At 35.5% G+C, this 17468-nt stretch overlaps 1 protein-coding gene and 2 pseudogenes across 1 annotated transcript; all 3 read right to left on the bottom strand.

Moving 5' to 3' along the window:
• Positions 1–517: 517 nt before the first annotated feature.
• On the bottom strand, positions 518–10313 carry LOC104866925 (cysteine-rich secretory protein 3-like). Its single transcript, XM_033763169.1, is given in 8 exon segments — positions 518–598; positions 600–646; positions 2180–2268; positions 4256–4383; positions 4821–4966; positions 7980–8043; positions 9020–9136; positions 10239–10313. Coding segments are annotated over 8 exon segments (747 nt in total).
• LOC117286072 lies at positions 5835–5916 on the bottom strand (annotated as a pseudogene).
• On the bottom strand, positions 6241–6306 carry LOC117286070 (annotated as a pseudogene).
• Positions 10314–17468: the final 7155 nt, after the last annotated feature.

Here is a 17468-nt window from a genome sequence, read left to right as displayed (position 1 = left end):
AAAATTATTGCAAAGATAAAATGCAATGAATGGGAAGAAAGTGGGGGCACAAAGAGGAATTAAAAATGCACATGTGGACACTTCTTTGGAGGTGTTTATTTAAGGGGAGCTACAGCAAAGTGAATACAGCCCAATACAAGGATACTATTAGCTGCTTTTATTTTTGTAACATTAGTTATAGTAATATCTTAATTCCAGTCTAGAATTCCTGTGACTTTAATCACAGGAAAATACCATTTAAAAAATCCTCAACTCCATTAAATTCAGTGAATTGAAATCACAAAATCACATATCAAAATCAAAAGTTGTTAGCATAGCTTTTAAAAAAAAACCTTTTTAAAGCTTTTAATGAAACAGATTTCTGTAAAATATGAAGCAGATCTAGAAAAAAAAGATTTTTACTGTTTAAAATCAAATATGTAGCATCTCCCTATCTATAATTTTCCTAGTAGTATAAACCAAATCTAAGTAGGTGATGTGGCCTTTTCCACACAGCACTGTTCACATGCACTGGCAGTTAATAAATTTTGCCTTCACAATTGCAGGACGCTTGGCAATGGTTGTTGACAAATGGATCATTACAGGTCATTGTTTTTTTTCAAATCCTTACAGTTGGTATAGTCATTTTCATAACCACAACCATTGGCTGAAATAAAAACAAAACAATTAGTCACTGAGTTATCACTGTTCTCCATAGCAGCCACAGGAACAATAAATCTAGTCGGAATGGGGAGGAGAGTGTGCGTAGAAGTTGACATTATTGTACTGTGATTTAAATTTCATATCTGGAGGAACTTTAAGTCCCTTAGATAAACTCACTGGGTGATCTAGTGATTCTTTCTAAATTTGAATTTTGTGAAATGTTCCTTCTAGTCTCTGTCAACTCAATTCATTAAATAATTAGTATGGTTTCTTATATAAGAAAAAAACATGCGCTATTTAACTTACTGTATTTAATTTATTTTATTTAACTCAATGATTTCTGATTCCCTCTATTACTTTGCAAATGGCATGATTTCGTTGTTCTTAATAGCTAAATGGTATTCTGTTGTATACATATGTTTTTTTTTATTCATCCACCCATTGATGGACATCTTACCTATTCCTATAGCTCAGCTATTATGAATTGCTCTGCTATAACACAGGTATGCATGGATTATAGTAGTATGATATCTTTAAACCTTTTTGGAACATATTAGAGGAGCTTTTCTTTTTGAGGAGCCTTCATACTGACCTCTGTAGTGCATATACTATATTACATTCTGCCAACAGCATAGGATGGTTCTTGTTTCTTCATATCCTCACATGCATTCATAGTTTTTATGCTTGATGATTTCATTAATATTCAGAATTATAATTGTTCAAATGAGTCAGAAATAATGATGCAATTCACTCAGGGGAGTACATTTGGAGGGTAAAATTCCCAGTGAATTAGTCAACTATTTTGTTCATAGCAATTAAATAATATATCCTAATTGAACACAAATACTCTTCATTCTTCTATTTATAACACTGGAAATAAATAGTATACAATATTTATTTTACACCCTATTTTTGCTAAAATATTTCTGAGGCTTCTGTGAACTAACAGTATACATAAATTTGCTATTTGACTTTTAAAAATTTATATATAATTACTAGCAATCAGAAGTGCACGTGGTTATTAAACTTGATAGTTTTAGTTACAGGATGGAGGAGCTGAGAAATTTGTAATGTATTCATTGGTATATGACAAATCACAGTATTTGATATGTCCCTCTGTAGTGAGCCATATTGTAACATCTGAAACACTTATCATTTTGCTTTCCATTCTAAAAATTCCAACTTTAAAATGCCATTTTCCTTGATGGTAACAATTTTGTATTTCATTATAGTGAATTATTTCCCCAAAAATATTTTCATAGAAGCCACTGTGTAAATGGATCAGTGTCATCAGAAATATAAATGAATTGAAGATGTTTCTTTCTCTTACATATGGTAACAGGATTTTCATTGCAAATAGTACAAATTTTAAGGAAGAGTATAAAATTTCTACAGTATTTAGAAAGGCTCCAATGTGTAGAATTTGCCTGTTTTTTAAAGATATCTTTTAAGTTGCTTAAATTCAGAAAATTTTCTAATTTATAAAGTGTTTGGCACATAATTCTATGAACTAGCAGGTTAATCTCTTAAAACTTACTGCACAGTCCATCCTCACAGTGGCCAGGGCAACTGGCACAAGGGGCTCCTTGCTTGTAAGGGGCATATCGTCTTGCTGCATTATTACCACTGAAAGTTGAAAGGCAAAATGTCAAATATATTATTCTAAACTTTCCTGTTTAGGTTACAGTTATCACCAAATATATTTATTAAAAGCTTTTTAAATATTTCAAAGAATTAAAAATCTAACATTTCCATTGTATTTAAATGGCAAAGCCAAGTGAAAGAATAATTCACAGATTCGCTTCTTCGCCTAATCATAATCTCAGAACATATGTAACTGAAATAGGACAATCAGAGCCTAAAGTTTTCAGAGTATATATCAATGTGGTTAATGTCCCAAAAGACTTGATCAAATTGCTAAGACAGCACACTACAGGTGCTTGCTAAAATACAACATATTCCTTGCAGAGAAAGGAGATGATTTCAGAGGGATATAGTAGAAAAAATTAATACTTCCTTTAAAATTTAATTTTGTAATTAGAAATTGAAAAAACTCTTTAAGATGAAGCAGTGTAAATGAAGCTGCAGTGAAATTTTGGCTTCTAGGTGGGAGTGACAATATTTAGGTGTTTGGGTACATATTTTAGAAAAGTCTGTGCTTAGACAGGTCTGGGAATGTCTAAAGGTGCACCATGTTGTGTGCGTGCATGCATGCGTGTGTGTGTATGTGTGCGCGTGTGTGTGAGTTTTATGTAATAAAGTGGAAATGTTATTTTTAAAATGAAGATAGTTTCGTTAACAAAAGTCTGTACAGTGTATGAACTTACAGTGCCTACCTTGTATGTCCTTATGATTAGTATATTATTGTTCATTATCATCTGAACATTCAAGAGAGTCAAATTCTTGATTCACCAAATGGGCAAAAGCTCAAGGAAATTCAGATATGTTTTCTCCACACAGAATGTATGAGCAGTTGTAAAAATTGTGAAGTAGATATAAAAGTGTTGCAGAAGTATTCTCTCTCTGCTTTTTAAAACTTTTCCACTTTGGGGCTGGGGCTTTAGATCAGAGGTTCCAGCACCTGCCTTGCAAGTGCAAGGACCTCAGTTCGATTCTCAGTACCACCCCCCAAAAAAATTTCCACTTTGACTCTCACTTCAGATTCCAGACTCCAGATGTACTAATCTTTTGACTAGGCACTCAAATCATTCTGCTAGTATCATTCAATTTCTTCTGTTTAACACCAATAGGATTTGTCCAAAAATGACATCAAAGGCCACACTTTTAAAATTGCAATTCCACATCATTTGGGTTATATGCCATCTAATAGTGGATTATGTTAAGAACCTTGATTTGGTGAGATCTTCTGCCTCCACTGGTTAAAAAATTCATGTATAAGAAAAAAATGAAAACTAACAGATGAATTATTAATGTATCTTCATTACGTTCATTGAATATTTTTGGAGAAAGTTTGAACATACTTTGGGAAACATGAGTTTCTGGCTATAGATCATGATCTTAATGAATGGTTTCTTCAGAGATTTTTGTAGAAAATTGTGAGATGCAAAGGCTTAAGGAGGTATCTTTCCTTGAAATCAAATAAAAACTTTATATATTTATTAAAACCTGTAAAGCTCAAGACTTAATCATTTCTTTCTTTCTTTTTTTTTTTTTTTTTTTGGTACCGGTGATTGAACTCGGGTCCTTGTGCTTGCAAGGCAGGCCACCAAACCTCTGAGCTAAATCTCCGGCCCCCTTAATCATTTCTTAATAGCTAAGGTAACAATTTAATTAAGGAAGAGTATGAACATTGGAACAGGAGCTGCTAGAATCACTAAAATCGTTCGTTACTTGTTTGTCACTCCCTTTTACTCTCTTCCTAGTGTGTGAACTTGGACAACTCAAATCTAGAAAACAACATGGTTGTTTATTCTGCATGGACCTGAGTCCAGGTAATCGCAGGTGAGAGGGGAAACAAGTCGTCTTAGCCAAAAAGAAAGAGCTTCTGAATATTATCTCTGTAACTGAGAAACTTGTCTTTCTAAGAATTTGGATAAATATACTTGACTTTAGAAAATCTTTCTAAAGATTTATTTGCTCTTCTCTAAAATACTCTTTTAGTCTTTTTACATAAAAACTGAAAGTTACTGATTTGCTTTTGGCATTATTGACAGTAATCTCTAAGTGTATGCTTACGCAGGACAGTAAAGGCAAACCATGAACTATCCTAAAGTTGTGTTGCTAGGACAGTGGGAAATTCCACATCTGACATGGAAAGAGGATTACTAAGCAACCTGCACACTCACAAGGGAAGATATGGAGTACATGGGAGGAAAGGGAAATATTTTAAAAAGAATGTCAGAAGGTACTTTGTACACACCTTATATATAAATTATTGAATCAAATGAAAATATTTTAAAATATTACATTTTCTGGTATTCATTCTTTTATTTTCTTTAGATTATTAGAAAAGTACAGAATGTGTTTCTTCACAAAGAAGGTATTAATAACTCTTGGGTATTAAAAAATAATAGCTCAAAGATCCAAAAAATGCCAAGACTATATCCACAGAAAATTTTCCCTCAAATTTATATTTGATTTTGGAATCAGTCAAAATTTGGACAACTTTTTCTTTTAGATTTTTTTAGGGCAGAGTATATTTTATTTATTTTTCTTACCTGAGTATAATGTCCAACTGGTTCACTGGGTGACAGTGGCCCTTCATTGAAGGTAAAGTATTTGCTCTCGTTGTACCACCTTTGGATTGCTGATGACCATGGAGAGGGAGCGCTCGACATAAAGAGGTTCTCACCACAGCTTATGCCTAAGAGGGACCAGTAACTCATGAAGAAAGCAGTAATGCACTCAGTGGGAACACACACACATGCACATACACAAACTAGGCAGAGACCCTGATGTTCATACACAGTACCCATAGCTGCCAGATGTTGGGCAATCCATAAGGAGAGCACCTCAGGTCCTTATCAGCTATAAGCAGAACAGCAGCCAGATGTGCCCAGTGCATGTTGTGTCGCCTTGACATACAGAGCTTTCATGAGAGGAAGAAGTCTTTCTCTAATGTCTGTTCTCCTTGGGCTCATTAACTTACACATTAAATTCTTCTATCATCTAAATTCTTCTATCATCTAAGCCTGTAAGTGCTCAGCTTTTTGTTGGAAACTTACTGACTCCTCTAATTTCTCTCCTGCTCTAAACTGTACTCACTAGAAATATTCATATATGAAATTTAAATTAATATTAAAGTTTATTATTTTTTATAAATGTTGAAAGACACCTTACAGTGAGTTCTTTAAAGCATGAACAAACAGCAGAGGAGACAGTATTTTCAGAGGTTATAGTTTTCCCATTAATCAGTCAATCAGAACATCACAGGCCAAATCCCCTCAAAATGAGCAGAATCTTGCAGCACAAAATTATTCCAATATTTTTCAAGCTGTCCAAATATTATTTTTATTTGGATGTTAAATGTAATGTCTACATGTTGCTTAAAAAGAGAATAAATAACTTCTTTATCTCTTAAACATATAGATACTTTAAGAGGAAAGGAAAGAAAATAAGATTTTTACAGTAGCATGAGATTTTTTTTTTTCTTTTCTTGGTACTTGGATTTAACTCTGGTCCTTGTACTTGCAAAGATGATGGCAGAACCACTGAGCTAAATCCCCTGCCCAAAAAACCAGTGGTTAGATGCCATGAAGTAGATGGCAATGCCTTAATCGTATGCCTGTTGTCAGGTCCAAGGGCCTCTTCCATTATTTTTTTTTCTCATTGAGTTTATTGGTGCATTTTAGGTATACAATACAGTTACATTCATCATTGGAATCTTGTACCTTTACATGACAGGTCTTGGTTCTCATTTTTCCCCTCATCCACGCCCCCTCTTCACCCCTTTCTCCCCTCCCCATTTATAAACATTTTATTTCCATTTTTTTTATTTTCTCCTATTTTTTACTTTTCCCTTATTACCTTTCCCCTACCCTTCCCACTTTCTCTACACCTTTAACCCTTTTCTTCCTATTTTCATATTGTTAATTATCTCATTAGGATCTTACGTACTATTCTAGTTTACTCACTATGAAAAACCAACAGCCTCTTCCATTCTTATCAAGGGGAGTGCTAAACTTCTCTCCTGTCATACAACACTGAGATTTTAAATACTAATTCTCAAAATATTCTCCTAACTAAAGATACCCATCTTTATTATTGTATTGTAATTATTTAATCAAAATATAAATAATAATGAAGACCTGTCTTCAAAACAGGTCTATTATACATTACTTTTTAACTGGGATTAACTTTTTGGCATCGTGATAATTCAATGTATATTATAATATTTTATATTTCACCTATGTATTTTGTCACTGTTTTAATTTTCTTTGATGTAAAGTTTATCTATCTTTGACATATTAACTTTAAAAATAAGGTGCATTGGCTCCTATCAAGAAATCACACAATAACAAAGGTTGGCAGGGTTGTGGGGAGAAAGGAACCCTTCGCCATTGTTGGTGGGAGTGCAGACTGGGGCAACCACTATGGAAATCAACATGGAGATATCTCAAAGAGCTGGGACTAGAGGTTGCATTTGACCCAGCCATCCCTCTGCTAGGTATCTTTCCAAAAGAATTAAAGGAATCATACCACAGTGATATATGCACACCAATGTTTATAGCAGCACAGTTTGTAATAGCTAAAACTTGGAAACAGCCCATTTGCCCATCAGTTGGAGACTGGATAAAGAAGATGTGGTTTTTCTATAAAGTGGAATACTACTCAGCCATAAAGAATGAGAAATTAGATTCATTCATAGGAAAATGGATACATATTGAAGATATATTCGTAAGTGAAATAAATAAGTCACACTTGTAAATACTGAATAGTTTTTCTGATGTGAAAAACTATAATAGTACATAAGATTCTAATGAGGTAATTGATAAAAGGGCTAAAGGTGTAAGGAAAGTGGGAAGGGTAGGGGAAAGGTAATAAGGGAAAAGAAAAAATAGGAGAAAATGAAAAAATGGGAATAAAGTGTTTGCAAATGGGGAGGAGGAAGGGGAGAAAAGGGTGAAGGGAGGGCAGGGACGGGGGAAAAATGAGAACCAAGACCTGTCATGTAAAGGTGCAAGATGCCAATGATGAATGTAACTGTACTGCATACCTAAAATGTACCAATAAACTGAACTAAACTAAACTAAAATAAAATAAGGTGCATTGTAGACACCCAGAACATACAAAAAATTTTCTGTCATGAAAATTAAAAAGTAAATAAAGATAAATGTTAATTTTAATTATATTTGAGAAAAATTCAGGGTCAGTGTGATTTATAAATCCAAAATTAGTTTTCAAAACACAGATGATCCTAATATCATAAAATGGTTACTGGATTAGAAGTCAGAAATTCAAATTTTTTTCAAAATCCTACATGTGACCCTAATTACCAATCATTTTCCTCCAGACATATGGATTTTAATCTTCAAAGTAGAGTTAGGAATGAGTCAAAGCTTTACTCCAGGGCTGGTTGAGACACAAAGGCAATAATGTGTGAGACAGCTTTTACAAAACAGAAAACAATAAACACAAGGTGGTGGTCTCGGGGATTTGGCTCAGTGGTTCTGCTTCCTGCCTTGCAAGTAAAATGGCCAGAGTTCGATCCCTGGTACCAAAAACAAACAAACATACAAGCAGGGTGGCAATTCTCAGAGTTACTGGAGCTACATTTAGAGATATCCAATTTAAAAAAGGCAAGCTTCGAAGCAAGATTTATTTATAAAATGTTAATATTTGTTAATTTATGTACTGAGTTTTCGGTCTTCTCTTACTGTGATGATACTTGCACTGGTCTGCCCAGGCTTGGGCATTCCTTGCTGCTGCAGCATTCCATTCCTGGGAGAGGGAAAGAAAAAAGTTGTTCATTCAATGGCTGAAAAGTCAAGAACACGTAATATATAGTCAGACAGATAGGTTTGTCTATATTTGTATAAAATTTCTGTAAAGAAAGGTTAAATAATCCATAGTTTCTCTTATATAAGAAACCCAAAGTATAAATAATTTAAATGGCAAAGTAAAAGACTGATGATAAGCAACAGAGAAATAAACTGTGGAGCTGGGAAGGGAATCTAAGGATGGGGGAAAATTGGGCAGTGAAGGGTAAAAGGATTAATATTCAATATCAATTCCAATACCAATTCCCCACTGTGAATATATTTAGTATGTGTTACAAATATGTGTCATAAAAATAAAATAAATTTTCTCAGAGGTACTTTCTAACTTTTTAAATTAAAAGCAGAGCTACATATTTTTAATGTGCACTTCTGTGCTTCAATTAACCATAGATAGTATGCTTACTCCAAGTAACTAAAGCATCTAAAATTGTCCGATTATTATAATGGCACACCAGGCAGAACTAATGATTTGTAGAAACTGTCTGACCTTAAATAGTGTATCATGAGCCACCTCTCTCATACAGTAAATTTGCTAGATATGTGACCATTGTGCTGGAACCACAAAAATGCACTGTTTGGGACACTAAACAGCACTGACCTACAGGGAGAGTCTCCTGGCTCTAGATCAGAAGAGACAAGAGAATGAGCAGAAAAACACAAAGACCTTTCACTGGGTGCCTAAGGACATTGTAGTTCTATCATCATGACTTAAAAAGTCCCAGAAACTTGACAATTTATTTAAATGTTGTCAAAGGAAGTTAAGAAATTCTGCTCTGACCATAAAACAAGTGAAATACCAAAATCAAGGCAGAACTTCTTAGGCAAAAGTTGGTGCAGGGGGTGTCAGTTGCCAGCTGCCTGCTCTTAGCACAGCTCACAGTGATTCAAGACGCCTTCCCTACATTCCAACCTCTTACCATCTTTAGCATGTCACTGGCACTTGGAGAGACTGCTCTCCATAGCTCATTGTGTTTATTTACAATCTCCCTTTGGACTTCTGGTAGGGCGGTTGACAAAGCAGCAAACTCTTGATTCTAAAAAGAAATAAAATCAGGTTTATTTTTCATATATTTGAAATTACAAGTGAATAAGTCTTTCATCTTTCAAAGGACAAAGCTCATTTTGAAAAAGTGTTTGGTTCAAGCCAATATTAGCTGTTGATTATTACCAATAATTCTAAGACAAACCCAAGACTTTTAAATGGAAAAGTAGTAGACTACAGTTTTGAGAATAGAGATGTAACCAATGACAGGGAAAATTGAACTCTCTTCTTAAGCCACAAATGCCTTTTTGTTTTTAGAGATGTACTATTGTGATTTTTTCTAGAGGTATTGTATGAATGATAACATCTTCCAATGACAAAGAACCAGTAAGGCTCCAGTAAGACAGTTACACTCAATTAGGTTGTATTAGGCGAGTGCTTAGGTGTAGGCTGATAGGTGGGGCTTTTGGAAGGTGACTGGATCATGGGTATGTACTACTCCCAGATCCTAAATTTGTGATACCAGGTCATGTGTGTGTGTGATATTGGATCATGGGTGTGTGACATCAAACTAAAATAATAATAAAATATTAATAAGCAATAAGAGTAATTTTAAGTTTATACAAAAATATAGTGTTTTAAAGGGAAGAACAAGATTTTAAATTGTAAGTGTAAACTGGCAAGACCCTTATAGACTTATGTTGTCCCATCAAAACACAGTTCAAATGCCACATATGCTTTCAATTTTTTGATGGCAACTTTAGAAAGGATAAATAGGTGAATTTAATAATATAGATTACTTAACAAATACATCAGAAATATTGTTTAATTGTCATCACCATTAACTTATTATGAGATATTTTACCTTCTTTTGGGGAGAGATTACCTGTGAAACCTTTTGTGTACTTAAAATGTGTGTCCACCTTGATTTAGATAACCATGTACTCAGCAGTCAATACACTTACATGCCTCGGGGATGCAGCGCTGGTCCCCACAGCTGTGGACTTGTGTCAAAGGCCCAGAGCTGCCAATGAGCACTTTGTGATGCCGCAGTCCCGCCAGCCCTTTTCACGTTTGGACTCTGTTCTAGCATCTTGCTCTCTCTCTCTCATGGTTTCTTGAGTTGTTTGAAAAGATTTTAACCTTAACCTTACCTCATCCCCTTTTACAGGGAAAGATAGAAGCAGAAGAGCAGTAACCAGGAACAGGATCACTGGGAATAACGCCATTGCTGGAAAAACAAAACAAGGAACAGAGGAGACCTGCATTAAAATGATTAGTACATGGGGGCGGTGTAAGGAGCTCCATTATCCAAATTCATTAGCAATGTGACAAGAGAAGGACGGCCAAAGGAACAGCAGAGCGCTGTGGGGAGGGCGGTTAGCTGCAGAAAGATGCTCCATAGGGGCAATAAAGAACAAATAAATAGAGGTACTAAAGAGAAGCCCTGCAGCACACCTATTGATGACAGCTATTCTTTTGCTCCCAGTGCCACCCTCCAGTTGTGGGTTTTGGTTATATGTGGCCTTTCTCCTTGCCCATTCAGTAGTAGCAGCTCTGCTGTGGTTTACATCTAGAGGTCTTCTAAGAACCTCCTGCACTCATAGGAGGGCATTGGAAAGGCGATTGGATTATGGGAGCATTATAGGTGACTTTCTGTTGGAAAGTGGGGTCCAAAGAGGCAGGTCACTAAGAAAGTATCGTGGAAGGAATTTTCTTTGCTCCCTGCTTCCTTTCCAGTACGTCCCTATGTCATTTTTTCTTGCCTTGTGGCTAGTGGACTATGCCATGATAGGTGAGCCAAAATAAACCTCTAGCCTTTTAAGATATGGGTGTCAAGCATTTTGTCTCAGCAAAAAGAAAGTGACTACAGCAAGCTCTCCACTGTTGCATTGCAGGTAGTATAGTGATTATCCCATGCTGGCTACTTAAACCCCGTTTACATCCTTTTATGTTAGCATTTCTTCAAGTCAGAAGATAGCAAATGACATTTATCTTATGTCAGGGCTCTTTCTCATGGCTGGGATAAATACCTGACACCCACACGGAGGAGAGGTTCAGTTTGGCTCACAGTGTGAAGTGTCAGTCCGCATTCAGCAATATTAAACACAGAAAGGCCTGGCAGAAGTGCTTTCAAGGAGGAAAGCTGCTCCCCTTATGGCAGCCAACAAGCAAACAGAGGAGTGAGGAGCCAATAAAGGAGATGCACTCTTCCAGGGCACACCCCCGCAGACCTACTCTCTGACCAGGCCCCAGCTCCTAACAGCAAGTCAGCCACAGAGACCCATGGTCCAATCCTCTTCCGAAAGCCTCGCCTGTGAGCACATGAGGCTCTTGGGGACTTCTAGATATAAACCGCAACAACACGTGTGCTGGAGGTGAAGGGAGAGCGAGTGCTGCTTCATAGGGCAGGGGTCGGTGTGAGGATGTAATAAAAATAGTGGCTTTTAACTCTTGCTCTTACCTCAAAATAATGATTTCTTACTTTTATTTATAGAAAAATTCTGTAGTAACAGAATAAACACTAGTTCTGATCCTAAATGTCAACAAGATAACAACCAGGAAACATATATGAGCCATTATGCATGAAGAACTAAAGAAAATCTAGATTAAGAAGGTCAACAACTGAAGGAAATAAAGATATGTGTAGCAAGACTCTGCAGGGCTATTGCAGTTACTGCTTTTATCCCTTCCAAACTTGAGGGCTGTGTGATTAATTAAAAGAACCAGTGTACTTGCTGTGGGTCTTTAGCATACTATTTCTACTTAAGTAATGATCTCCTTTATTCTGCTCTGTTCTTTTTAAAAGTTGCATATAAGGATTGCGTTTAATAATGTTTTATTGTATGATTTCTCTATTAATGTTAAAAACTGAGTTTTCTCATTCTGAAGTATACTTGCAACCTTTCTATAACTCTGTTAAATCATTTTTACCATTTTCTGAAATTAATGAAAGCAAATTTCTGTTAGAAAAATTTGCACTCTATTTATAGAACAGGCCTATTATTCTGGGTACGGTGCATGCCTGTAATTCCAACCCTCAGGAAGATGAGGCATGAGGGTCATGATACAAGGCCAGCCTGGTTTAGATAGCAAGTTGGGGACCAGCCTAGAATACTTAGTGAGACCTAGTGTGAAACAAACAATCAGGCTCATTATTATTTGATATTTTCCTCCTCTGTTTCAGAATCAGTTGCAACTCTTTTCCATTGACTGCCATTCTTCAGGTTACATTTTATGGAAGAAAGAGTATGTGGAGAAAATAGTGCTGCTAAACTACAGAGTCGGAGCAAATGGAAATATCTCTTAGAACTATTCCTACAAAAGATGAGGATGTCATCATGCATCTCCACCAAGGGGCACTCACCAGGAGTTGGTTGCCCAGGTGGTAGTTTTGGGAAGTGTTGCACAACCTTTAAAAGGTGGGGCCCAACGGTCCTGAGGTCAATTGAGATAGCTGTCCTTACAAGGGATTAGGCATTGTTTGGTACTTTCCAGAAGAGGTAATACAAGCCCCACACAGCTCTTTGCTGTCCCCTTGGGGAATGTGATTGCTCCACTCCACTTCCCAACATGCTGTGACAGAGGTGGAAGCCCCAGAGCTGAGCTGATGAGCCATGTCCTTGAGGCTCCCAAACTAAGAGCCCCTCTCTTCTGAGTGCAGTTAACCTACTCCTGGTGTTTCACTGCAGTGATACATGACGAGCTCACAGAGGATCATAGTATTTGATACATAGGCCTCTTTTATAAGTAAAATGCAAAAATTCTACCAAAACATTCACTTGTTTATTTCAAAATGTCATTAAAGATAACATGATCCAGTACAGTTCTACTAGAACTGAAAAGAGGATTCAATATTAGAAAATTCATTAGTAAAATTTGTGGTAGGCTAAAATATAATATAACAAAAACATATTATTAAATTCAATCCAAACCTATCATTATAAAGGAAACAGAATACATCATTAATTTGGTAGCAATAATCTACTAAATATCTATGCCAAAGTAATGTTTATTTTAAAGCTAAGTACATTCAATCTAATACTATATTAAGAATAAAAATGAATAACTATTAGTTATTGACATTTTTCTCTGATGTGTAACATTTGTAAGTCTTGTAAACTAAAAGGTGAAACTATTAGTTTTAAATATGGTCATCATCTAGAGAATAAAAAGCAGTCAACAAATTTGCTACATAGACTATCATCTTACTATATAGAGCAATACCCAAGCAGAAAATAAGATTAAAAAAAACAATAATAGGGGTTGGGAATTTAGCTCATTGGTTCTGCTGCCTGCCTCACAGGCACACAGTTCCGAGTTCAATCCTCAGTACAAAACAAAACAAAATAAACATCACTAATAATAGTAATAACACTATAAAGTGTCCAAAAACAACAAAGAACAAAAACATCTTTTTGAGAACTTAAACTCCACTAAATACAAAAGACTTTGATAAACTAAAATTTTTATATTCTTAATTGACAATATACTAACATAATCATGAACCTTAATGAAACTAACTTATAATTATGTATCATTTGACTAAACAGTCAGTTTAGTCCATGAATAACTAAGTCAATGCTCAAATGTGGTGGCACAGGCTTGTAGTACTAGCATTCTGGGAGGCTGAGACAGGAGGATCTCAAATTTGAGACCAGCATGGACAACTTAGTTACTTAGTGAGAGTCTCAAAATAACAAAATAAAAAGGGGGTTGTACCTCAGTGTGAACGCCATGGGTTAAATCCACAGTATGGGGAAAAAAACCAATAAACTTGCAGAGAAGTAATTGCAGCATCTTTTCATATTAGTTACTAAGATAGACACCAAATCTTTGTTGGTGAAATTTGATGTTATTGTTGGTATAGATTTAAAAAATGCAGTGTAGAGGTTGTTAGTGTAAGTGACAGATCAAACAAGGTAGCATTAAAAAGCATTAAGGGAAGGACAGATTATCCAGCATATGGTGTTGGGAAAACTGACTTCCTAAATGAATAAAAATTAATCATATCATTTTAAGCATCGTCTTTAAAGATAAATGTGTATGTATTAAATTTATAAATAAAATAATTTACATGTAATATTTCAGAGCTATATCCCTTTACCACAATTTCAGTATACATCATGAGACATATAGTGATTTTGTTTTGTACCAGGCCCTGTGTCACTTTCTATGGACTTATTTACAAGTCAAGAAAGCAACATGGCCAATACTGTGTTAACTTACCAATGGCAATCCTAGGATGAGAGAATTAATAATGAGAAACCATAACTGCAACTAGCAGAAGTGACACACAAGCCCAGTCAGAGTTTGGTTTCAAAGCTCTCATTGCTATAATGAACAGCACAGAAAAATTTTAAAGGCTTATGTAGATCAGAAATTATGCCATTAAAAATACCATCTCCTGGGCAAGAGACTTAGCTCAGTGGTTCACCTGCGTTGCAAGTGCAAGGGCCCAAGTTTGATCCCTGGTACAAAAAAAAAAAAAAAAAAAAAGCACATGTGCGTGGAATGTATGCATTATATCTATGGATATATATAAAGGGAAATTATTAACAGAGAAGGGTAGCTGACCCAATATTTTCTAACTTTAAATGTAATATTTAATCCTCATTCTGGTCACTTTCATCTTATCAGGAATCTGTGAAACAGAAAGCAGTTATGTAAATATACGGTTATACAAACCTGTTATCTTCTTTTATAAGTAATCTGGAAAGATGTTTAAATAAGAATAGCTGCCTTGCCAGTTCTTTAAAACCATCTTCTTCCTTTCCAAGAACAAAATCTTTCCCAGTGCCTTGAACTGACTAAACAGGAATACTACTTTTCTTTGCTGTATGTGATTTACTCTGCTTGAAAACTATTTGAGCTCAATTCAGGGGCCCAGTTCACCTCACAAAGTATCATTAAAGAGTAGCCTGCAGGCATGAAACTCATCATCCATTTGGCATCTTTTGACCTGCCTTCATCAGTTTAGTCACACAGACAGTCATTCTAGGTTTGCAGTTCAACCAGCAGAGACCTATCTTTCCTGGCAGCAGGTGAGTGGTCCGAGAGCTTCTGGATAGCACCAAGCCACTGGGGTGAAAAGCACTTACGAACACATTTTGGAAGTACGACCTTCCCTGAAGGGGTACATAATGCCTCCTATTGCCGTAAGGTAGTTATGTGGCACACAAATATTCTCTAGAATTGTTTTTGTCATAAAATACAAAGTTCTCTGTGGAAATTATTTCTTCTATAAAAATACAAATACTTATTACATTTAAGTGACCTACAAAAATGTGGGAGACTGAGGAGACAGGAGTTTGACTGGAAAACTTCTAAGGGTCTTTCTTTCTTTTTGATTTGTGTATGTTTTATGGGATATATTTTTTTATGTTGATGATTATAATAAAATAGTTTTTATCTCAAAAGAACTGCTATAATCTTGTTTTGACCAGTGTAAAACTATTAACAAGGATGTTTGCTCATGCTTAACCTAATGACTATATTGAGGCATATTCATATGTGTTATGATTAGTAAAAACTACTGCTCAGTAGAACCAGTTTTTCATTTTTCGAACAACAATTATAATACAATTATAAAATATAATTATTCTAATATATTCTAGTGTATAATTCTAGTGTAATTTCTTGGATATGAAAAATAATTATATTATTGCTTATGGAATGAAAAAAATACATTTAAATATCAAATTGGATGAAGTGGTTTTTCAAAAAAAAATGAAGCAACTTATATGTTACCTTCTTAGCTAAAAAAGTTTATTAAAATAGTTATCCTCAGAACATCTAATCAATAGAATTTTGAAAATCATAGCTTAGTTTATTAAATGTATCATTTTGCCACTGGCCAGTTATAAATATATTCATAGCATAATGAAATGTTCATCCTGAAGGAAAGGAGTTGCCACTTACCACTGTGGGTTCTCAGAGCAGGATGAAGTATTTCTTTCATCTGCTGAAAGAAGAAGGTGGACAGAGAGAGAAGGTCAAAGACTTATATATGTTCCATCTATTTCCTGTTTAGAGAAACCTGGTTGTACAAGTAAATCCTGGCTAAGAATAACTGAATCAGGAGTTGTCATATCAGTGGTGTCGAATTTCATTGTTTGTTGTGTAACTAAAAATTTGCCATTATTTAGTCATTATCCACATAGTGCATAAAAATAAATTTCCATGAAAATTTTCCTATTGTATATTTGTTCTTTGTAGCTAAAATGTTTTTACCCCCATTACTGGGAAGCAAATTTAGGCTCTTGCTCTTGCTAGGCAGGAGCAACACCACTGAGCTACATCTCTAGTCTTGGAGCTATAATATTGTTATAACTGATCCACAGTTTTGCCAATAAATATTTTGAAAATTCTTAGTTCAAATTACTCTTGTTTTAGCCACAGAGCTTGCAGAAGGACTTCTTCCCTTGTAATAAAGCTAAGAGAGCTGGGGTTGGGGGAGCACACCTGTAATCCCAGCACTTTTGGATGTTGAGGCAGGAGGTCATAAATTTGAGCCTATCCTGGGCAATTTAGGAAGACCTTGTCTCAAAATAAAAAATAAGAAATACTGGGCATGTAGCTTAGTGCAAAGAACCTGGTCTATAGATATCTGTGACAGAAGTGTATAATAGCCAGTGCCTATTCAACAGAAGCACCACTTAATTTTTGACTTATGTTATTGAATCATAATAAAGTGATAGTATATGTCTAAGCTGCCTGCTATGCTACAGGAACTTTTGGAGTTCTTTTCTGCTTTACGTGGTTCTTTTCCTAGGTGTCCAGTTATACTTGTCCCTAACACTTGTCAAATATGAGATTGCAATATAGCATAACTGTGTATGGGTTCAGATTCCTTCTGATGAATGTGATCAATATCTATGACAACTATGTAAGATTGAAAAAAAAAGTTAAAAAGGCATAGAATTACATTTGAACTTTATGTGAGATGATTTGATCAACTAAGCCATAGCTACTTTTGAGAGCAATTCCTATGAGAAGTGCACTGAAGTGAGTTATCTTCCAGCTCATTCTTAGTTGGGTAAATTAACACTGATAAAAGGACAACTATACAGTGTGTGTAAACTACAAGCAGTCCAATTAACTTTCTAATGAAGTCTTAAATGAGTCTTTTCAGTTGTTTTTCTGTTACTCATTGTATTGTGTTTAAGAATGGCAGCTCATGTCTTACTACTTAAAAGTATTCTTATGCCAGGTGTGTTGGTGCACCCCTGGAAGCCTAGCACTTGGGAGCTGAGGCAGGAGGACTGCAGCACGTTCCAGGCCAGCCTGGGCCACATAATGATTTCAAAGCTAACGTGAACTATACAGCAAGACCTTGTATCAGAAAGGAGGAGGGGAAATAGGGACAGAGACAGGTACAAAGA

Source organism: Fukomys damarensis, unplaced genomic scaffold, assembly GCF_012274545.1.
Source record: "Fukomys damarensis isolate Sample0158 unplaced genomic scaffold, DMR_v1.0_HiC HiC_scaffold_14, whole genome shotgun sequence".
In the NCBI taxonomy this organism is placed as follows: Eukaryota; Metazoa; Chordata; class Mammalia; order Rodentia; family Bathyergidae; genus Fukomys; species Fukomys damarensis.
Note: the sequence above shows the minus strand (reverse complement) of the source record. Positions and strands in the feature narration are given on the sequence as shown.